The sequence below is a fragment of the Poecilia mexicana genome, unplaced genomic scaffold (genome assembly GCF_051168715.1).
Source record: "Poecilia mexicana isolate PSO_F unplaced genomic scaffold, ASM5116871v1 scaffold_20, whole genome shotgun sequence".
Lineage (NCBI taxonomy): Eukaryota > Metazoa > Chordata > Actinopteri > Cyprinodontiformes > Poeciliidae > Poecilia > Poecilia mexicana.
This window is the reverse complement of record NW_028263389.1, coordinates 23,866,489-23,890,347: the sequence shown is the minus strand read 5'-3', so window position 1 is coordinate 23,890,347 and position 23,859 is coordinate 23,866,489. Positions and strand designations below refer to the sequence as shown.

At 40.5% G+C, this 23,859-nt stretch overlaps 1 protein-coding gene across 1 annotated transcript in view; it reads right to left on the bottom strand.

The window, feature by feature from the left end:
• vopp1b (VOPP1 WW domain binding protein b) overlaps nt 1–23,859 on the bottom strand; it is a 98,682-nt gene that overhangs the window by 10,023 nt on the left and 64,800 nt on the right. The window contains exons 3-4 of the mRNA XM_088001367.1: nt 20,173–20,250; nt 12,916–13,049 (exon numbers count right to left, since the gene is read on the bottom strand). Of these exons, the coding sequence (XP_087857493.1) occupies nt 12,916–13,049; nt 20,173–20,250 (212 nt within the window). The remainder of the gene's footprint in view (nt 1–12,915; nt 13,050–20,172; nt 20,251–23,859) is intronic.

Here is a 23,859-nt window from a genome sequence, read left to right as displayed (position 1 = left end):
GTCTCGGACGCTGAGGACTCGGCATTTTATTTCAAGACCAGTCGAGACCGCAACTGTTAAAATATCACTAAACATACAGCACACTATCTAGTTTATTTGTTAACATCTTTGTTTTCAGTGGATGCAAAACGCACCAATTAAAATCCAAGCAATAACGTGACTTGCCAAATACGTGTTTCTGTTTCTCTCCCCTCCCCCTTCCCACCTTTCACTCGCACGTGGCGCTCTGAGACAGGCGCAGTGGTTTTCTCTCAGCGGCATAAGATGTTTAATCGTCAGTAACATAATAGCGCTGCATAAATAATAAGAAATCCGATGGCCACAGCTAACTCAACATCCAGGAAGTTTCACAGACGGTGGGGACAACGTCTTACTTTTTTCGTCACTTAGAAAAGTAGCTCAAAGAAAGGTAAGCTCCGTTGACGTGATGTTAGCAAAGCTAGCTGTACAGAGACACATAAAAGCATTTGTGATGAAAAAAGTTGTCACTCACTGCGCTGAATTATTGTGCGGAGGTGTTGACTGACTTGTAGCATATATGGGACAACGCTGTGTCCAAAAGTCACCAATATAGTGATGTGACATTCAGGAACAGTACGATTCATCTGCTCTTCTCTGTACTTATTAGATAGGACTGGAGTGTCACTGAGAGTCGTTCTATGGACTCTTTGCACCTCAGCTTCCGCGTTTGTGGAAAAGCGGCTCGATTGTTTCCGATCTATTGAAAATGGCCTTTTACAATAGGTGCTTTCAGGGCTTGGCCAAGGTTTGTATATCGATCCGAAGCCCCAACAAGTAAGCTGGAGAAAGGTTTTAAGATGTATGCCTCGTTATACATTTAGTGATACTAAGGTGAGTTTTACTTAAACTTTGTGGCTAACATTAACCTTAGCTTATGCTAGTAGGCAATATTCTCGGACATTGTTCTTGTAAAAATGTGCTATTTACGTATCTAAACATTCTAACTGACAATGTTTTTACCTAATTTTTAAGTATATTGTGTGTTTATTGTCGTTAGTGTCAGACTAAAGGGGTTCGGTTACGGTTCGGGCTTTTTACTTCCGAAGCACGACGAAGCACAACAAGCCTCATAGCTTAACAGTAGCGCAGCTCTGGTGTCAGAGATCTGGTTCAGCTGTTCAGGTTCAAAGTTGCTGCTTTTAGAAAAATATGACCGTGTTGCTTCATGTCTCCGTGTTATTTCGTTTTATTACCTTTGCATGTTTCTTGTGAAGAGCTCAGGACGGTGTTTACAGCAGTATGTACAGGCAGATCAGTTGCTTGGCTGTCTGGCTTTGGTCTGCTCTCTCGTTCCCATATACTCGCTTTTTCAGGCTGAATAAGGAAGTGATTCCATGGAAATAACTCAGGGAGGCTCCTTTATTTATCATCCGTATCCCTGGTATTTTTAGGCTGATCCGGAGTGAAGTGAAGGCTGCAAACTTTGTGTTGTGCAGCGTTAGCTTTAACTGGTAGTGACAAATATTTACAAGCCACCATCTTCTTAATTCAGGATTGCTTGGAAATTAATGAAAACTTAAAAGCTCATTATATTAGGAAGACAACAACGTTCATAGTATTGCGTTTTTTGCATCTGAAATACGACTTAGTCTTTTCTACCAGTCATGGTAACGCAAAGCGGAAACAAGTGAGCCGCATTAGCTCCTGGAGATGTAACGTCAACGCTGTAGGTGCAAAGAGCCCATTAGATTACCATACGCTGTCAGAATAGCATACGTGCAGTGAGTACCATGCCTGCGCATTAAGAAGTCCGACAGTCAGAGGAGTTGTCAGCTCACCATACACAACAAGTTATGATGAAAATAAGTAATTAAATTGTTTTCCATGATAACATGCATTGTTTTTTCAAATTGTATTTAAAGCAGGGTCTGGCTGCAGCTGGAGTCAGCTACAACACACGCCCGTGTAAAACTCATTAACCTACTTAACCGCTAAGTCAAGATGCCATACAACTGTTAATAAAGTGTATAATGATCTACGTCATGATTCTATGTTGCTAATTAAATAAAATTATATAGTAAAAACGTGTCAGACAGATATAGCCGTGAGTTTGTGCTAAGCGTATGACGATCTGACAGCATATGCTGACCTGACAGAACACTCTTCTTTGTTATTGTAATCCCCTGCGTACACTGCAGCAGCTATCATTATTTTATTTAATTATGTACATTGATATTTTTTAATTAACAAATAAATAAAACAAGAACGAAAGAGCACACAGAGCATGCACATTGCTCTTTGATTGTTTTCGGTCAAAGTGGCAGCTGTAATGGTAGTCTGCCGTGGTGTCAGACTATCTGGTTTCATGTAGGGTGGGTAGAGAGGGTGAGAACAGTCACGGTGAGCGTCTTGTGATTGGTTACTTCTTGCTTGTTGCTCCTTGGTCAATGTTCATAGTTGAGCGTTATTTACCGTCAGGGCATTGCCTCAATTGCTATGTTTAATGGTGCAGACAGTGGTGGTTTCTGACATGAGCAACATGGACAAACACCCAGGGCGTTATCTTTTTAAGGATGGCATGAGACCACCGCGGATTGTAGCACTGAGATGGAAGCAAAATTAATATTGATTAATTTTATTAAGTATTTAATATCTAGGTGTTTTTATGTGAATATGGATCTTTCAGATCAATTTGAGAAGTAATTTTGATCATATTTCACATTTTATAGTATCATGTAGCGTGGGGCGCTGGTCTTGGTCTTGACTCGGTCTCGACTTCCCTCGGTCTTGGTCTTGACTTGGTCTCGGACCCTAAAAGTCTTGGTCTTGTCTCGGTCTCGATACGCTCTGGTCTTGGTCTTGTCTTGGTCTCGGGTTAGGTGGTCTTGAACACAACACTGTCAAGAGGGACCTGGGCAGAAGTCTGCAACACACAGCAACCTGGTTACAAAATAAAATTAATACATATGCAGAAGTGTAAAATAGTAGAAAAGAATTTAAAAACAGTGACACTGTTTAATAGAATCTCGTCTGTTTTCAAGAATCGCTCGAAATAAGTCCAGTGGAACCAGTTTTGACATCTTTATTTCAGACTGGAGCTGATTCCAGGCTGTAGGAGCAATCACATTAAAGCTTGCTTCCCTCTTTCAGTTCAGAAACGTGGAACATGCAAAAGAAAAATACTGTTAAAACGTAAAGAATGGGAATTAACAGATCTATGTAAAAGAAAGTTTAAGAATGCTGGAGCCAAGCCGAGTAGAGATTTATGAATCAGGATCATTAGGTGATTGTTTCTCAGGACGCTTAAAGGAGGCCATTCAGCTTTTGCTGATTTATGATTTATTTTGGAGAGAGGAAGTCTTTTATTTTGAAGAATGCTTAACAGGATTGGGGCCGTTTCTCAATACTCAAGAACGCAAGTACGTTCTTGAGTTCTTGGCAAGTACGTACCCGCAAGAACAGTTGAAAGTCTGTTCTTACCGAGTTCACAAGGACGCAGTATGCTAGTTCGCCAATTGGAACAGGGCGTTCTTGATGACGTCACTCAACTAGCATAAATTTCAATAAATTCAATTTAACACAGGATGATTTCTGTGTTAAACTGAACAATTTAACAATTGGGACTGGATAATTTTATAATTGGGACAAATATTAACAGATATCAAATATACATAATTAAGGAAAAGTAATTTCTAAGTAGAAACACCTTCAAATTAACGGGATTAAGTTTTTTTATTACTGATTGAGAAAAGCTTAATAAAAAACAATATATCACCTCAAATTATTTTTTCAGACTTCTGTTACCAGTGAAGCTTGAATCTTGTTTGCCACCTTCATCAGATTATTTGCTTATAAAATATTTATTTCAAATGAAAAATCATAATAGATGGTGGCCAGCCTGTCATGCAGTTAACTGATTTCTTCCTTATTCCCCAGGTTTGCCAGGGATTCATAAACAGGGAAAGTTAAAACAATTATTTTATATTTAATGTTTTACCAACCTGCATCTGGCCAGAGTTCCTGTTACACAACTGGATGGTTATTTTATAATAACTACTAAACACTTATTAACAAACTTATGTTTACTTTGTTATCATAATCAAGTATACTCTAGTAAGATACCAGCATTGAAAGAGAAACATAATTTTTGTAGGAATATGTTTATTAGAATAACAAAAAAATAAATAAACAAAAACAAGCAGATAATCAGTCAATAACTCCAGGAAATTCAGTGACTGTCAAAAGCAAATATTACCATAATTTAATCTTTTTTTTTTTCTTCTAAGAAGATGAAGAGACAGTGAAGAGAACATTGGCAGGACACGGGGATGAAGAGAACCTCCAGGAGTTTTTGGGAAGCTGGAAGTAAACCTGGAGCTGCAGTCTGCTCACCTGAAGAGCTGCCTGCATAAAACAATGAAAAATAAGAGTTCATTCTCATACATGAAATACCAATCCAAGGGAAATGTGTTTTTTTTTTTATTTACAAATTAAAGTATGATTCTCTGATCATGAAGGGACATTGTATTAAAATATTTTTCTTACTACGAATTTAAATGCCCCAAAACAGTTAATTAGCGAGTGAAACTAATTGATTTTGAAAGTCTGTGTCAACACAATTTATAAAATACCAATATTAACTAAATAAATATAAAAAATAGAACAGATAATAAGCAGCGGAAAACAACAGTCACTTGCTGAAAACAGGCTGCGGTTAGTGGGGAAAACACGTTCCAACCGCCCGTTAAACTGGCAGCTCCTCCAGTCTGTTAGCGGAGCTATGCTACTCCGAAAAACTCCGTAGCAATTATTAAAGTAAGAATATTCTGGATGAACTGAATGGATAGACGAAGCTATAAGGTCTACTTTCTCGCCTAAAAAGAAATTTAAATGAGTTTTCGTGGCAATTAATGGTGGTAAAAATGCAATACATTTCTGTACTGACCTTCTATATTTACCGCTGCTGGTGGCACATTGCATTGTGGGATATCTTGCTGCCTCAAGTCCGCAGAAGGATGCATTGATGCATCCTCGATAAAATGGGCGGAGCAAGAACTAGGGCTGAAACGATTCCTCGAATGATTCGAGTACCTCGATTACTAAAATTCCTCAAGGAAAATTTACCTGCCTCGAAGCTTCGTTAATTTATGTTTTATTAGTTAGCGCACCGTGTTCCGGCCGGGACTTCATTTGCGTTGCGCGGAGCTCTCACTTCCTCCTCTGAGTTGTTGACAAAAGCTAAGTCTCAGCGGCATAAAGTCCAATCTTCAAGATTGGCCCGTGGGGATTTTATTGATTGATGATAATGCCTGACTTTTTATCGTTTTTGGGGAACCAATAAGCATCCTTAAAATAACTGGGGGAATGCCTGGAGTACAGCAGCATTTCTCCTCCGGGGCTGCTGGTTGAAAGCGAACGGCGGGAAGAGCGCTGAGGTGAGCGGATAGACTGAACAGGGCGGGCGGCTGAGTAGCTGATGCTTACCGTGTAAATGTAGCTTTACCGACGAACCGCACAATAAATTTCATATCCCGGTCTGAAGAAACGGGTGGCGGAGCGCATCGTACATGGCTGGTAGATGAGTTTCTGAGTGTGACCAGTGAAGGTGTTGTAAATATCCCGTATTGCTTCCCCCCGTGTTTGTCCCCCGGTCTAACGGTTCGTCAGTCCGCTGGTCTATTTCCTCCCCTCCACCCCATCTTACGTTCGTTCATTCGCCCTCTCCTCCCACTCCAGGCGGCATTTCCCGTATTTTCAAACCCAAAGCGTGACAGGTTAGGTGGCAAGGTGAGTTTAATTAATCTATTAAACTCACTGAAGATGAATACATAAACTAAAAGCTGGATTGTAGACATTTTTTATAAGCATATTTGTGAGCCTGCCTCTTTGTTATTAAATTCAATATAATTTCAGATTTTTCTATAACTTTTCTTCTGGTTAACTTAGAAAGTGAGCTATTATTGTTACAGGTTAGTTTTCTAAACTACAAAAAAGCAACTGTTAGGGATGCTCAAATATGAAAAATTGGACTGATATTGATATCTGATAGTAACACCGGTATTATGCCAGATTTACCAGTATTTCATTTTAGAATTTTTTTTTATCCGATTACTCGATTAATCGTAAGAATAATCGATAGATTACTCGTTTACTAAAATATTCGTTTACAACAGCCTTAGCAAGAACACATCCGGGTACTTTGAGCGTTCTTGCTTGGATGTGTACTTTGAATTGGAACAGTACTTGGGCCGCTGTCGATGACGTTTCACGAGGACGCGAGAACACAAGTACAGACAAGAACGCATATTGAGAAACGGCCCTAGTTTTGTCTTTTGCCACTATCGAGCCTTCTGTTGATTTCGGTTGCTTGGTTACGAACAGCCGTTGCCGTTGTTCAGCAAGTGTACTGTTAAAAAAATCTGAACAGAAACTGTTCAGCAAATACGTCTGAGCCTCCGTTATAATCTCCCTTTAGCCATTTCCCAAATCAGAAGCTACAATCGGAAGCCAACTTGAGCTTCGATCCAGACAGTCAGGAACGCCGCTACAGCTAGAGGACCGGACTGACGTTTCCTTCTGTGCAGTCCCGTTCTGTTTAGGATCCTGCTCAGAGTACGAATGCTATTAATGGTTTTAACCACAGTGCAAAGCAGCATCCGTATCTCTACATGTTGTAGACCAAACATGAAAGGAAACCTGACCAATTCATGTTAGCCACTGTACTAGCCTAGCATAATACCGCCACTTCCTGGACATAAAATTATCATGTTTTAACAAGATACATAACACGTTTTAACAAGATACGTATCACGTTTTAACGAGATACTATCACGTTATAACGAGATACGTATCACGTTTTAACAAGATACGTATCACGTTTTAACGAGATACGTATCACGTTTTAACGAGATACTATCACGTTTTAACGAGATACGTATCACGTTTTAACGAGATAGTATCACGTTTTAACGAGATACGTATCACATGATAGTGCTCGAAAAAAAAATTTCCTGCGTGATAGCAATGCGCTTCCGTAGGAAACAGACTGAAGAACAGCAGCTCCAGCTCTGATCCTGACTGATCTTTCCTCACTAAATCCTCTGGTTTTTAATTAACTTCTCCTCTAACAGCGGTTTTTCATCACCTCTCTCTCACTAGAAAACAGTATGAAAACGTTAGCTGCTAAGCTAACAATCAGCGGTTATTTCGGGCCAATTTAGCTACATAGGAAACATTTTTCGGTTGTTTAAAAGCGAATTTCTCACTGCAAAGTCAAGTAATTCTGATCTTTCATCCTTACCTGGGGAAGGTAATCCTAATGAATCCAGTTTGTTTCGTAAAACGGTTGAAACAAGTCCTCACGGCACAGGACTTAAGGAGCTCCGATCGCCCTGCTGCCACATACAAGATGGCGGACGCAGTTACGTACGGCTCAGCGCTCCATGAGCGGTCTACGCATAGACATCATATAAGAGTAGACCCCGCATTGGGCGCTCCGGCGCAGGAAATACGGCGGCCATCTTGGAGCGGTATACCCTCCTACTTTGCTCAATCAAAACAGCAGAAGATGCCTCAGCACTGAGGGATATTGTTATTCGGATCTATGGATTATTGATGTGAGGGCTCCACAGACAACATTTCACAAGTAAGATGAACATATTATTGTGTATATATTGTGATTAGAATATTACTTTACTGTATTTATGTCCACCGGCGAGATACCAGCTAATATTAGCTACAGTGCTTGGTGTAATACCGGTTCAGCCCCACTATGAAGGCTAACTGAGATTCCGTAAATCTAAAAAAATTAATTATTCTCTAACATTGACTTAGATTATCTGACACAAGGGCCTATATTAGAAATGAAACAATATAACACATATTATAAAACTTATATTTTGTATTATAACATTCACCGGCAAAGTTTACACAGGTGGTCAAAACTATTATTTATATGTAATTCTTTCACTAGTAAGATACATCCTAAATCTTCCGTTTTTGTTTTTAAAGTTTCATAAATTTTCACACGTTTCTATATATATATATATACACACGTTTCTAAATATTTTTTAAAATAAATTATGAACGGCTGTGTGCTTTGTAATATGCTCTTCATACATCAATATCAGAATATTCCATTCCTGTTCTATTGTTATAGCTAAGCATACTACTAAGCATATTTAAATATGAATAACTATGTATTAAAAACATACTTAAAAATACAATTGTTTATAAATGTAGCTTTGATAGATGTTTGAATATGGTTTCCAGTAAAAAATAAGTGTGTTATGATCGATTAAATGCGCCGATACGTCATTGTGACTGCTAAACACATAACGCTGAGTGGAGTACCGCTCCAAGATGGCCGCCCTAAATCTCGTCAGCGACAATAGGCGAGAGCGGTCCATGAGGCGTCTATTATGTCTATGGGTCTACGTATAGACCCTTTTCACATGACGTCACACAACTTCCGTTTTGGCTCGAAGCTGTGTATCCTTAGTTCCGGTGTACATAGTAAGTAATGATAAAGTTGTCTATTTCATATATATATATATATATATATATATATATATATATATATATATATATATATACATATATATACACACATCTGACATCATATGTTGATCAGACAGAACACCGGAGCATGGAGTTTACACAGTCTCTAAAACATTTGCCTAAAATAAGATTTGAAGATGTATCACGATTTGCAAACCAATTTTCTCTGACCACAAAATCTAAATTAGACAAAGGCTACAAATTCTTCACCGAACAATACCTGTTTGACTATGAAGGTAGGTATTTTTGTTTTGCGTAACCGTTAGCTTAGCATTAGTGAATTTTGTTAGCTAGCTAACTACTGACATAACTGTTCCTTAACCAGAACTTTTTACTGTTTTTGAACTATAACGTTTTAGGCTCTAATCTTGATCAGATTCTTAAATTATAGACTGGAGTTGCCACTCATCCCATAAAATAGGGGTTTGTTTGTTATAAGCAGAGATGTCCGGTGCCGCCGCTGCTTTGTAATGCCTTCCTCTAATCGGACCACTTTTTCGGTAACGAATAATCTAACGAGTTCGTATTTAATCTAGTAATCAGATTAAAGTTATTTATCCAAATCACTGCGCATTAATATTTTCTTTTGTATTTATTTGTATTCCTTCTGTGCGTCTTTGGGAAAGACTCTGTGACAGTTAGCAGCGACAGAAACATGAACAGTGCATGTTTCTGTCGCTGGAAAAACAGAAATACCGTCAAGCCCAACTGTTATTTGTGGCTTTTGTCTTGTTTTTTCTAAACTCATAAAAAATAATGATTCACCGGTCACGTTTTTGGGGGGACTTGTGTTTGAACGTGAAGTTGCTCATTTGAGCTTGGAAATGAGCAGAGATGCATAATCAGCCCCAGAATATTTAAAATACTATTCTAAACAACGTTGTTGGAAGCTGTCCTTTATTTTCCATTACTACAGAAAATGAACCTCTAAACGTTACATCACTGACAGGCGGTGTATATGTTTCCTAACTGTGGCTAAACCTGCTGCTAGTTGGTTTACTCATGACCGGAGGCTGGTTCCTTTGAATACAGTTGGAGAATGGTAAATTGACAATGACTAATAACGGTTATCTAACACGTAAACACTGTTTTATAAAATACAGAAAGTGAACCTCTAAACGTTACAGCACTGACAGAGAGTACATTTTTTCCTAAATGTGGCTAAAGCTGCTGCTATGTGGTTTACTCTCCGATCGGAGGCTGTTTATTTTATACACAGTTAGAGAATGGTGAATTTACAATTATTAATAACAGCTATCTAACACTTAAATGCTGTTATTATTAAACTTACCTTTTATTATATCCTTAAGATTATGAGAATGCGGGAATTTTTCAGCTTGGTTCCCAAGGCAAAATCACACCGGAAGTAAAGATACCCAATTTTGAGTTATGGCGGCCATTGTCTGACGTCACTGTGAAAAGGGTCTATAGACCCTTTTCACATGACATCACACAACTTCCGTTTTGGCTCGAAGCTGTGTATCCTTAGTTCCGGTGTACATAGTAAGTAATTATAAAGTTGTCTATTTCATATATATATATATATATATATATATATATATATATATATATATATATATCTGACAGCATATGTTGATCAGACAGAACACCGGAGCATGGAGTTTACACAGTCTCTAAAACATTTGCCTAAAATAAGATTTGAAGATAGATCACGATTTGCAAACCAATTTTCACTGACAACAAAATCTAAATTAGACAAAGGCTACAAATTCTTCACCGAACAATACCTGTTTGACTATGAAGATAGGTATTTTTGTTTTGCGTAACCGTTAGCATTAGTGAATTTTGTTAGCTAGCTAACTACGTGACATAACTGTTCCTTAACCAGAACTTTTTACTGTTTTTGAACTATAACGTTTTAGGCTCTAATCTTGATCAGATTCTTAAATTATAGAATGGAGTTGCCACTCATCCCATAAAATAGGGGTTTGTTTGTTATAAGCAGAGATGTCCGGTGCCGCCGCTGCTTTGTAATGCCTTCCTCTAATCGGACCACTTTTTCGGTAACGAATAATCTAACGAGTCCGTATTTCAAATCCAGTAATCAGATTAAAGTTATTTATCCAAATCACTGCGCATTAATATTTTCTTTTGCATTCATTTTTATTCCTTCTGTGCGTCTTTGGGAGAGACTCTGTGACAGTTAGCAGCGACAGAAACATGAACAGTGCATGGAGATGCGCATTTTGTTGCTGGAAAAACAGAAATGTCATCAAGCCCAACTGTTATTTGTGGCTTTTGTCTTGTTTTTTCTAAACTCATAAAAAATAATGATTCACCGGTCGCGTTTTTTGGGGGACTTGGGTTTGAACGTGAAGTTACTCATTTGAGCTTGGAAATGATCAAATATACATAATCAGCCCCAGAATATTTAAAATACTATTCTAAACAACGTTGTTGGAAGCTGTCCTTTATTTTCCATTAATACAGAAAATAAACCTCTAAACGTTACATCACTGACAGGCGGCGGTGTATGTTTCCTAACTGTGGCTAAAGCTCCTGCTAGCTGGTTTACTCATGATCGGAGGCTGGTTCCTTTGAATACAGTTGGAGAATGGTAAATTGACAATGACTAATAACGGTTATCTAACACGTAAACACTGTTTTATAAAATACAGAAAGTGAACCTCTGAACGCAACAGCACTGACAGAGTATATTTTTTCCTAAATGTGGCTAAAGCTGCTGCTAGGTGGTTTACTCTCCGATCGGAGGCTGATTATTTTATACACAGTTAGAGAATGGTGAATTTACAGTGATTAATAACAGCTATCTAACACTTAAATGCTATTATTAAACTTACCTTTTATTATATCCTTAAGATTAAGAGAATGCGGGAATTTTTCGGCTTGGTTCCCAAGGCAAAATCACACCGGAAGTAAAGATACCCAGGTTTGAGTTATGGTGGCCATTGTCTGAGGTCACTGTGAAAAGGGTCTATTGATGTCTATGAGAGAAAAGACGACATCATGGGGTCCTCAGAAGTTCTGGTGCCCCCCAATAATGCCTGATTTTTTAAAATTCTTTTCATGTCTGACGGTGTTGACAAAAACTAGGGACAAATTTAAACGGAGTTGTAAAATATCTAAACATTATTTTTAATTCAATTTATCGATACTTTTATATTTATTTATATGACTACTTTACTTAATAGTCATAATATATAAATTTAGTATTTCTTTAATTGTTTAAACTATTATAATGTGTTGAGTTCTCCTCCTGGAAAAGGGATTTTACAGGCATCATCCACCGACTACAATGTTTAAAATAAAAAAATATTCAGCAAATACAAGAAAAATATACGTTGTTGTGCTCACATGACCCAGGTTAGTTTAGTCAGATATTTGAAAAAATATATTTTGTGTATATTTTATTCAAATTTGGTGCTTTATCCATGGGACCTGTTTTGTCCCTATTCTCAAGAATCACTGATATACAAAAAGGCAATAAAAGGATTAAAACATGCTGTAAAACGTAGATAAGAAGACACAACAGCGGGAATAATGCTCTCAATGTGAAAAAGCCTTTTACATTTTTTTCAAAGGAAAAAATTGATCAGAAAGGTTAATAAATCTGACCAACATGTAAACGTTCAATATCACGAAAAAACATACTCCAGATTATTACGGATCTGTTCAAGTTAGCCAATAAATTGATTAAATCTTTACCGGCTCGATATTTTTCCAACAAATACTCTGCTAACATTCGGCACGCTAAGCTAAAAATGCTAACACCGAGCCGGGTGGTGAACGTGACGTCTATCATACAGGTTGAGCTCAACTCAAAATAATAGTTATAAACCATCTCAGAAAAAAAAGTAACTTACCAAGCGCAGTAAATAACTCAGACATGTGGAGACTAAATAGTCCTGAAATGACTTGGCTTCTGTTGCTTCGGTGGGAATCTGTGATTCTGGGGGCGGAGGCAGTGAATTAACTCCTTCAGTGTTAGAGCCGCTGGTGGAGTTCAGAGTTCAGAAGTCAAGAGTTATTGATTCCATTTTAACACCTCTAGATTTGATACGGAAACACTTTGTTTTAACACTGGATTTTAACTACTAATAATATACACCCCAGAGTTACATAAACAGAAAGTGACTCTATTAGAGTAAAATTAACTCTGCTTTTGCACAAAGTCTACTAACACCAAAACATTTAACACTTTTGAATTTGCTGTGTATTATGGCATGAAGATATGGATTTGAAACAGAAGATGTCAAATTTGATCTCATTTTGAAGTAAACATATATTTTTTTTATTGCAACTTAGTAGATAAGGCTTGTGCAATACTCCACAGCAGCTTCTTATTGCTAATTCAATCAGCACATTTTATCCTGCTGATAAAATGTGCTTGATTTTGGGAAGACCCTGCTTTACCTGGAGAGGTGACAGATTGCCTGGTGAAGGACACATTGAAGGTTGGCTCATCTCTCAGAGGAGAAGGATACATCCTTCTGCGGATGAAGAAGCCAGCACCGCAGCAGAACAACACCCCCATCATGAGCAGGACCCTGAGAGGAAAACGCAACATGGTGCAATATTACAGTAAAGAAGCTGCTCCTCAAACAGATCGCTTCAGTCCCAAGTAGAGTGCCTCAATGCACTCTGGATCACAACACCAGAGTGCTAATCCCAAATTATCTGCCTTACACAGGGTTTCCCCCAGTGTATTATAAGCCTGGCGGCCCGCCATGCTTTACTAGCTTTGCATGGCACTCAGCAACTTCATTTAAATACGAAAACCCCTGCTAGGCACAAGGGGAGGTGGGTGATAGGGGAACATGGACACATAGCATTTTTGACCATTTTTGGCAGTGCTCGACTCTGACAAAAACCTCTTGCCGAAAGCCCTCAATCTGCATGCGCACGGCAGCACAAGGTGTCAATAGCTGCCGAAAATCCCATTTTTCGTCCTGTGTTTATTCCTAAAGGACAGGTTTATAATAGATAGGTTTATAGTTTATGCATTTAAAGCCGACAGCGTGCGGACCAATCACACCACTGGCGCCTCTGTGCTTTGCCTCGCGCGCTGCGGCTGCTTTACCTCAGTGTTGTCGCCCTCTGTCTCCGTGCTGCCGCCAGCTCGCCACCAGGGGGTCCCCTCAGTCCCTCTCCTGACGCTCCACCTTGCGGGTGTGTCTGCACACACCTGCAGATCATCTGATCAGTTCCTGGACTATAAGAGGAGCCTCCAGCCAACACTTCAATGCCAGAGTGTTGACCCTTGTGGTAACTAAGAGCCATCTGAAAGCCTTGAGTTATAATACGTTCCTGTTCTAACCTCTCGTCTCCTCGTCTCAGGTTTTATCGAGCCCTGGACCCGGGCTAGATCCGGACCCAGTTGAGCCCACTGACAGGGATCTGGATCTCCTCGCCCTGGAAGGCCCTGCGCCGCGACCAGCACCGAGTCACTCTCCTCTCCCTAGCTTCCCCTGAGCAGGCGTTCATTGGACCCCAAACCCAGTCCTGGCGTTTCCGACCTGTCTGCTGTTCATAGCCACTCCAGCTCGAATCACCTTTTTTCCGTTATTGAATAAAACCCTTAAACTTCAGTTTTCTCCTGAGTGTCTGCTGCATGTGGGTTCGGAATATTCCAAAAACCATGACACTCAGCGGGATCGCGCGCACCTCCTTTCACTCAAACTGGACACAGGCTGACATGTATGGCTATTTACAAACCTACTGTGAGGAATTATGATCTTTTGGAGAACTCTAGGTAAGAGTTTAAAACCCGCCGCGTTAGCTCTGGTTGCACAGCTCAATGTGAACCGCAGGAATAACTTGTATCAAATTGAGAGGTGTGTTGTGGAGTGGTGAGAATGATTTATCTTTGTGAACGAACAATTACATATGCGGCGTTTACATCTCAACACGCTGCCCAGCGTGTGGCTCTGTGTCTGTCTTCAAAGTTTATGTCTGTGGTCCCGGTTGGCCGGAGCGTTTGTGGATAACAAGCAGCGCTAACCTCATCATGCATGTTCAGCCTGGTGAGGAGCTTTCGCGCTCTCCTCGGAGTCACGCATCACGCTGATTTTATATATTTTATTATTATTTTTAGTATTATTTTTCTGGTTACACGATGCATCAAACCATATCAAATGCGTTGTCTACTTAGAGTTAGTACGCGCGGTCGCAGGAGATCTGAGAAACTCGTCCCATAACCAGAATAGTTTCTGTGACGCTTATTAAAAACTCAACAGACACTAAATGGAAGAGCTACTCAAGCCAAATTAGCAGCACTGAATTAAATCTCTCGTTTGTTGTGCATCTCTGCATAGAGCAGCAGATTTAACTCATCATGCAGGGCCGGTCCAAGGCTGTATGAAGGCCTTGAGCAGAATCTGACTTAGGGGCCCCTTTTGTTGCTAAAAATATCAGCACCTCTAACAGCTTCTGTGTTAGATTTAGTGAAATATGGGAGAAGGGAGTAGTTTAATTGGCCAGCCTAAAAAGCAATAAGTTATAATCGCAGTTTACTATTTGTATTTGTAAATTCAAAGATTAAACTCACAGCATCAGATTGTTGCTATGGTAACAAAACAATTCTTTGAAGTTTTACAAAGTAAACTTGCCAACTCCTTAAAATCTTGTATTTAAATGTTAAACAATTTAAAATAATTTAATTTATGTATGTCTAAACAATTTAATAAAATTTAACAACATTGATCATCTCAAGTGTTACATTTATGTATCTGTGGTCTGTTTTAAAATATTAGCATTTATGGGGCTCCTGAAGCCCTTGGGGGCCTGATAGAGCCGCTGACTTAATTTGGATTAAACAGAAGTTCAAATTTTTTGTTTTTAGACTAGTTGTGGGTTTAAATAGCATTTCACTGGAGATCTTTTCCCGTAACATCTAATTACACAGTAATACTTTTACATTTCCTGTCACCTTCACATCTTTTGATACAAAAACACGGTGGACCACCGGTGGACTGTCTCGGCACCCCGACCACCTGGCTTAGTAAGTTTTCTGGGGAAAACCCTGCAATACCTCTGCTGAGACAGAAACCACACAATTTATTTACTGGAATCACGTCAATCAACAGACCTCCTATCAACAGATGGCCCTAATTTTGCTTAGGGCCACTGGGCCCTAAGCAAAATTTTGGTTTAATTCTGCTAACAATGTGGACCATTAGATCATTCACACTCCTGCTATAAACTTATTGCATCTTTGGCAGTGCTGTTTACATTATAAACATTTATTGGCCAAGTAATTTGTCGACCAGTTGATTTCTGGGCACCGATTTCCTTAATTTTGGGGGATCGTGATTGGCCGACACTTATACGTGAAGCCCATCTTATCTTCTAATCTTATCATCTGCAGCGCCACCATTTGGCTGCCTGGTGTGAAGACAACAGAACAACATCCTCCAACAAGTCACACCTATAATTTTTCCTGGAGCAAAACATGGAACCCTAAAGCTTATAGACTGACTTAGGTTATCCTGAGCTACTTCTATAGTCATGCTGCTGTAGGCTACTGGTGGACCACCTGAGCATTTTTCCTCTCTCACTTCCTTATTGTCTTCCAGGAGGAGAGAGTGCTGGAAGTCAAAGGTTCCATGTTCTGCTGGGCTTTCTTAGATAGAAAACATTTTAAACTACTTTGAATAATTAACTGACCTTAATGCACTGCTCAACAGCTAAGATCAATTGAAAAGTATGTGTGATTGAATTGAAATACTTTTTTGTAAAGATAACTAGGGCTGAAACGATTCCTCGAATGATTCGAGTACCTCGATTACTAAAATTCCTCGAGGAAAATTTACCTGCCTCGAAGCTTCGTTAATTTATGTTTTATTATTTAGCGCACCGTGTTCCGGCCGGGACTTCATTTGCGTTGCGCGGAGCTCTCACTTCCGCCTCTGAGTTGTTGACAAAAGCTAAGTCTCAGCGGCATAAAGTCCAATCTTCAAGATTGGCCCGTGGAGATTTTATTGATTGATGATAATGCCCGACTTTTTATCGTTTTTGTCTATTTCCTCCCCTCCACCCCATCTTACGTTCGTTCATTCGCCCTCTCCTCCCACTCCAGGCGGCATTTCCCGTATTTTCAAACCCAAAGCGTGACAGGTTAGGTGGCAAGGTGAGTTTAATTAATCTATTAAACTCACTGAAGATGAATACATAAACTAAAAGCTGGATTGTAGACATTTTTTATAAGCATATTTGTGAGCCTGCCTCTTTGTTATTAAATTCAATATAATTTCAGATTTTTCTATAACTTTTCTTCTGGTTAACTTAGAAAGTGAGATATTATTGTTACAGGTTAGTTTTCTAAACTACAAAAAAGCAACTGTTAGGGATGCTCAAATATGAAAAATTGGACTGATATTGATATCTGATAGTAACACCGGTATTATGCCAGATTTACCAATATTTCATTTTAGAATTTTTTTTATCCGATTACTCGATTAATCGTAAGAATAATCGATAGATTACTCGATTACTAAAATATTCGTTTACAACAGCCCTAAAGATAACATTTGTTGTGAAATAACACTGTAGAAATAAACTGAGTTGATTGGACCCATTTGTTGGTTCCATCCTATCAGCTGTTGTAATAACCTCCTGTCTTGGCCATCTGTCCTTGATGTTCTCCTGTTATCTCAGAAGGCAGAAGCTGAGATTCAGCATTGCTTCATGTTATCTGCCTGAGGTCTCTTGTTTAGAGCAAAAGATGTTTGAAGTCCAGATTTATTCAGATAAAATCCATCTGCCTTGAAGAGATGTTGACATTCCTAGAAAACTCTAAAGTTGTTGATAACATCCAGTCTGGCAGTGTATGCTTTTTAAAGCCATTTATTGATTATTAGCAGCCTGTTTATGTATTATCTCCATGTCAACCAGCATGTTCATAACCTGATTTTGAGTGAATAAAATCATCTTTCTAGATTTCTGATTGTTCCAGGGGATGGATAGCTGTCTGTCAGTCCCTTCATTAGCTTGAATCAGCATTTACCTCCACATTTATTCCAAGCAGATAGATCTTTATTTTTCATCATGGCTCTCTAAACTTGTAGATCAGAAAATAATAAAACAATTCACAGAGTCTTACAGTTTAAGGATAACTCTGCTATGAAGGCAGGCAATAGCCAACGAAGCAGGGTTTATACCAGTGGTCCCCAAACTACGGCCCGCGGGCCGCATCCGGCCTGCCTCCACATTTGGTTCGGCCCCCTGAACAATACTAGAGAGCATTTAGATTTTTTTTTCATATACTGTATTTTCTTGACTATAAGCCGCTAGTTTTTTCCTAAGCTTTGAACCATGCGGCTTGTAGTCCTGTGCGGCTTATATGTGGATTTTTCTTCAACCACCAGGGGGCTCTTTAGCAGGAAGTGAATCATTGGAAGTCAAAATTGGAAATAAAAGAAGAAAGCGCCCATTAAAACGGAATTAGGTTTTAATAGGGAATTGAAATTTTGAGAATGTTGTTGATCAGTTAAATAGCACTAAGGGGAAAAGGAATATGTTTTGTTTTTTAAATAATACTGGGATCATTATGAGAATTTGAGGTATAGATATTTAGGGCTGTTGTAAACGAATATTTTAGTAATCGAGTAATCTATCGATTATTCTTACGATTAATCGAGTAATCGGATTAAAAAAAATTATAAAATGAAATATTGGTAAATCTGGCATAATACCGGTGTTACTATCAGATATCAATATCAGTCCAATTTTTCATATTTGAGCATCCCTAACAGTTGCTTTTTTGTAGTTTAGAAAACTAACCTGTAACAATAATAGCTCACTTTCTAAGTTAACCAGAAGAAAAGTTATAGAAAAATCTGAAATTATATTGAATTTAATAACAAAGAGGCAGGCTCACAAATATGCTAATAAAAAATGTCTACAATCCAGCTTTTAGTTTATGTATTCATCTTCAGTGAGTTTAATAGATTAATTAAACTCACCTTGCCACCTAACCTGTCACGCTTTGGGTTTGAAAATACGGGAAATGCCGCCTGGAGTGGGAGGAGAGGGCGAATGAACAAACATGGGGTGGAGGGGAGGAAATAGACCAGCGGACTGACGAACCGTTAGACCGGGGGACGAACACGGGGGGAAGCAATACGGGATATTTACGACACCTTCACTGGTCACACTCAGAAACTCATCTACCAGCCATGTACGATGCGCTCCGCCACCCGTTTCTTCAGACCGGGATATGAAGTTTATTGTGCGGTTCGTCGGTAAAGCTACATTTACACGGTAAGCATCAGCTACTCAGCCGCCCGCCCTGTTCAGGCTATCCGCTCACCTCAGCGCTCTTCCCGCCGTTCGCTTTCAACCAGCAGCCCCGGAGGAGAAATGCTGCCGTACTCCAGGCATTCCCCAGTCATTTTAAGGATGCTTATTGGTTCCCCAAAAACGATAAAAAGTCGGGCATTATCATCAATCAATAAAATCCCCACGGGACAATCTTGAAGATTGGACTTTATGCCGCTGAGACTTAGCTTTTGTCAACAACTCAGAGGCGGAAGTGAGAGCTCCGCGCAACGCAAATGAAGTCCCGGCCGGAACACGGTGCGCTAACTAATAAAACATAAATTAATGAAGCTTCGAGGCAGGTAAATTTTCCTCGAGGAATTTTAGTAATCGAGGTACTCGAATCATTCGAGGAATCGTTTCAGCCCTATAGATATTAGGATCCAATAGATGGCAGTAATGCAACAATAACGGATGCAAGCTGCCGTTGGAATCTAAAGAAGAAGAAGAAAGCACCCATTTTCATTTAGCACATGCTAGTACAGCATGCTAGTAGCAACTAGCATGTGCTAAATGAAAATGGGCACATGCTAGGACACGAAGGATCAGCACTTTTACTGTTACAGTTACCGTTCGGAAACTACCGTAATCAGTTCAGTTAAATCTAAACTTGGCAACTTTTTTTTTTTCAACCATAATAAATGTGATATTCAATTGACTTGTTATGACTCAAATATTGGGTGTCTGCCCTCCTCTGCTGCTGCATCGTTGTGGAAAACCTGGAGCTGCAGAGATATCTGCGGGTTATAGTCCGGAAAATAACCCCAGAGTTATAAATAAGCTCTGGGGTTGTGGCTCGTAGTCCGGAAAATACAGTATTTATTTCATAAATAGTGTTATTTCCTGGATTTTTTCTGTGAAGAACCCAGAGAGGGTTATTTGATTATTATTTATTTCATTAAAAGTGTTATTATTTATTTCCTGACTTTTGTTCTGTGAAGAACCCAGAGAGGGTTATTTGATTGTGCTTTCTGGAAAACAATACATTTTTACATTTAGGCATTCCTGTAATCGTCACACTTTTTCTGTTACAAACTGACTCCGGCCCCCCACCAGAGTAGGGAAAATTTATGTGACCCTCACAGGAAAAAGTTTGGGGACCCCTGGTTTATACAATAAGTACTAAAATCCAAAAAATATCAAAAATCAAAATTAATAAAGAGAAGCTGCTCCTCCTGCTTCAGAGAGTCTGTTAGGCTAAAGGCTCATGCCTTTATTTTAGACTGTAGTGTAGGCTGTAGTGGATCTTGAACAAATAACACCAGGCATTTTACCGAGACTTTAAAAATCTGCTAGCTTGAATATCTTAAGATTAGTTTAGGTGTAAAACAGAAGTAGATTAGGGGAACTCACCAGAAGTACCATAATCTCTGAATGGATAAGGCTCTGACACAACAGCGAGTTCCACAGCAGTCCTCATAGGAGCGACATCTGCGACAAAACAGGCAGACAGACCAACAGGTCACTGATCCCTCACAGAAGAAGAACATGCTAAAGGGCAATGCAAAGTCTGGTCTGTTATATTCATTTTAATTAGATTAAATTCCAAAATAATTTATTAATCACAAAGAGAAACTAAATCAATCAGTCAAGTGACTGATTGACCTCCGGTTTCTACAACATCCCTCTCCATGAGTCTGACAAACATTATATAGCTTTTACCACGCCGCTTGGACTCTATGAGTACAACCGTCTCCCACAAGGTTTATGCAACAGCCCGGCTTCCTTCATGAGGATGATGCTCAACGTTTTTGGTGACTTGAACTTTTCCAGCCTCCTCTGTTATCTAGACGACCTGTTGGTGTTTGCACCTTCTGAGGAGGAATCGTTAAAGAGGCTAGAGATTGTTTTCTGTCGCCTGAGAGCTAACAACTTGAAGCTGGCCCAGAAAAAGTGTCACTTTCTCAGGAGGTCTGTGAGGTTCCTGGGCCATGTTGTGGAGGCTGGTGGTGTTTCTGTTGATCAGGAGAAGGTAAGGGTCATCTCTGGGTTTGACAAAAAGGACCTCATGAAGGAGGATGGCTGCACTCCATGCCAGAAGAAGGTGAGGTCATTCCTGGGCATGGTGCTATTTTATCAGCACTTTATTCCAGCTTGTTCCCGCATCGCAAAGCCACTTTACGCCCTCACCGCAGGTCAGAAACGTAAAGTGAAGGGCAAAGGGCATGGGAAAGCTGGAACATTTCGTGTTCTAACTCCCCAGGACTGGACTCCAGCTTGTGAGAAAGCGTTTGGAGACCTTAAAGCTGCACTCCTCAACTGTGTGGTGTTGACACATCCTGATTTTGAGAGACCATTTATTCTCTCAACTGATGCTTCATTGGATGGGCTCGGTGCTGTTTTGTCGCAGGTCCCGGCTGATGGAGAGATTGCTAGACCTGTTGCTTTTGCCAGCAAGTCTCTTAGCCACAGTCAGTCCAACTATCCTGCGCACAGGCTCGAGTTCCTAGCCTTAAAGTGGGCTGTGTGTGATAAGTTCAGCCACTGGCTGAAGGGTCATAGGTTTACTGTGTGGACGGATAATAATCCTCTCACATATATCCTGACCAAGCCCAAACTGGATGCCTGTGAACAGCGCTGGGTCTCTAAGCTTGCTCCATACGCCTTTGAGATCAGGTACGTTCCAGGGAGACAGAATGTGGTGGCAGATGCCCTGAGCAGAGCCCCTTTTGTGAAGCCCTTGGCTGATCGCCTTCTGTCAGAGCCTTGTCAGGAACTTTTGGAGCATGTCTGTGAGGTTCCCGATCACGCTGTGCAGGATGTTTTCCATTTGACCTGTCAGGCCCAATCGGTGGACAGCTCTTCCTCCATTACATCTGATACCTCCATGACCTGCGACGAGGTCTCCTCTCTTTTGTCATCCGTCTGCAGTGGAGATGCTGGTCAGGCTCAGCATGCAGCATCTTTAGCTGACCATCTGGACATGATAATCCCACACACCACAGGTCCATCAACAGCTCTTTGTCTGACTGACCTTGTTTCTCACCAGAAAAGCGACCCTGTGGTTTCCAGAGTTGTCCTCTATGTTGAGCGGGAACGGCGTCCATTGAGGCGGGAACGCTTTGGTGAAAACCAACTGGCTTTAAAAATTCTGAAGCAGTGGGACAAACTAACTGAATGGTGTTCTTTACCGTGTCATAAAAGACCCTCTGACAAAAGGTAAACGATTCCAGTTTGTGGTCCCTGATGCTTTGAAGTCTGTGGTTTTGACTGGTGTCCATGATAATGCAGGTCATCAGGGCCAGCCACGAACACTCTCCTTGGCTCGTCATCGCTTCTTTTGGCATGACATGGAGAGAGATGTGCGAGATTATGTGAAAAAATGTCCCAGGTGTGTCCTCAGTAAAACCCCAGAGCCTGCTGTGAGAGCCCCTCTGGAGAACATCAGGACCAGTGCTCCAATGGAGCTGGTGTGCATTGATTTCTGGTCGGCTGAGGACAGCAAAAACAAGTCTGTGGATGTTTTGGTGATCACTGATCACTTCACAAAGTTAGCACATGCTTTCCCTTGTCAAGATCAAACTGCTAAAAGACTTGCAAAGAAGTTATGGGATGGGTTTTTCTGTGTTTATGGCTTTCCTCAGCGCATCCACTCGGATCAGGGTGCAAATTTTGAGAGTGAGCTGCTGGCTGAGCTTTTGGAGCTGAGTGGTGTCAGTAAATCGCACACCTCACCCTACCACCCAATGGGTAACGGGACTGCAGAGAGGTTCAATCGCACCCTGGGCAACATGTTGAGATCTCTTCCCCCACGTTCGAAGCACAAATGGCCTCAGATGATCCAGTCTCTGACTTTTGCTTACAACTGCACAGTTCATGAGACCACTGGCTTTGCACCGTTCTATCTGATGTTTGGGAGGGTTCCCAGGTTGCCTGTTGACCTTGTTTTTCGGAACATTCTTCATGAAGATGCCATTTGCGACTACCACTCTTACGTCAAATCACTGGTTGAAGATTTGCGTTCTGCTATGCTAAAGGCTGAGAAGAGCACCAGTGCAGAGCAGAAACACCAATGTGGCCAGTACAACAAGAGAGCCAAGGGTCACCCTCTGTCAGTTGGAGATCAGGTCCTGGTGGCGAACAAGGGAGCCAGAGGAAAGCGAAAGCTTTCTGATAAATGGGAGCCTGTGATGTACACAGTGGTTGCATCCAAACCTGCTCTCCACATTTATCGAATTAGAGATCGTCAGGGCAATGAGCGTGTGGTGCATCGCAACCTCCTGCTTGATGTGAACTTCTTACCAGTGGGAATGACCATGGATGGCAATGTGAACCGCCATGCTGACAGTGTGGTTAGAGTCCCCTCGGCTCCTGATCTACGTGGAACAGAATGTTTTAGTGAGGCTCCTAGTGCTGTTCCTGCTGGGCCTTCCCTACCTGACTCCCTGTCCTGCAGTGATGGGGAGGACCATACTGCTTCATGGGTTCAGGATGTGTCCACGGCTCCATCAGTTGTAAATAGTGACCTGCCTCATGACTCCTCTATGGAAACTGGAGTGCTGGCGACTGCTGGTTCCTTACCTCATCTTCCTGATGATGCTGGCTCTGTTCATCCTCCAGACAGTGTGGGAGGGGATATTGTTCGCCGCCTAACTTCACGCTTTGGGAGGGTTATTAAACCAGTTTGTCGCCTGATAGAGTCCATGGCTGTCATTGAGGCACTTTATGATAAGGATAATGTTCAGCCTGTTATTGATGTGTAAGTTTCCAAGTTCTTGTGGTATAATTCCTGCCATTGGCTAGGATTGTCTTTTTCTTGATTTGCCTAAGCTTCAGTACCATCTATATGTTAATTCTGTACAAGGGGGTGTAAAAGGCACCTCTTGTTGTCCATGGGATACCGTGAGATTTCGCCAGTTGTTGAGCGATCTCTAGTCTCCTGACCTTATTGTAGGGTAGCTGTTATGCTGATGTGTTACACTGTTGCAGGAAAGAAAACTATTTTGTACTGGTACTGAGTGTCTTTTCACTGTTTTTCATTTTGTGTAATTCTAGGGGGGTGAATGTAACCTGGTTGTAATTCTCTTTTGTTATAATTAC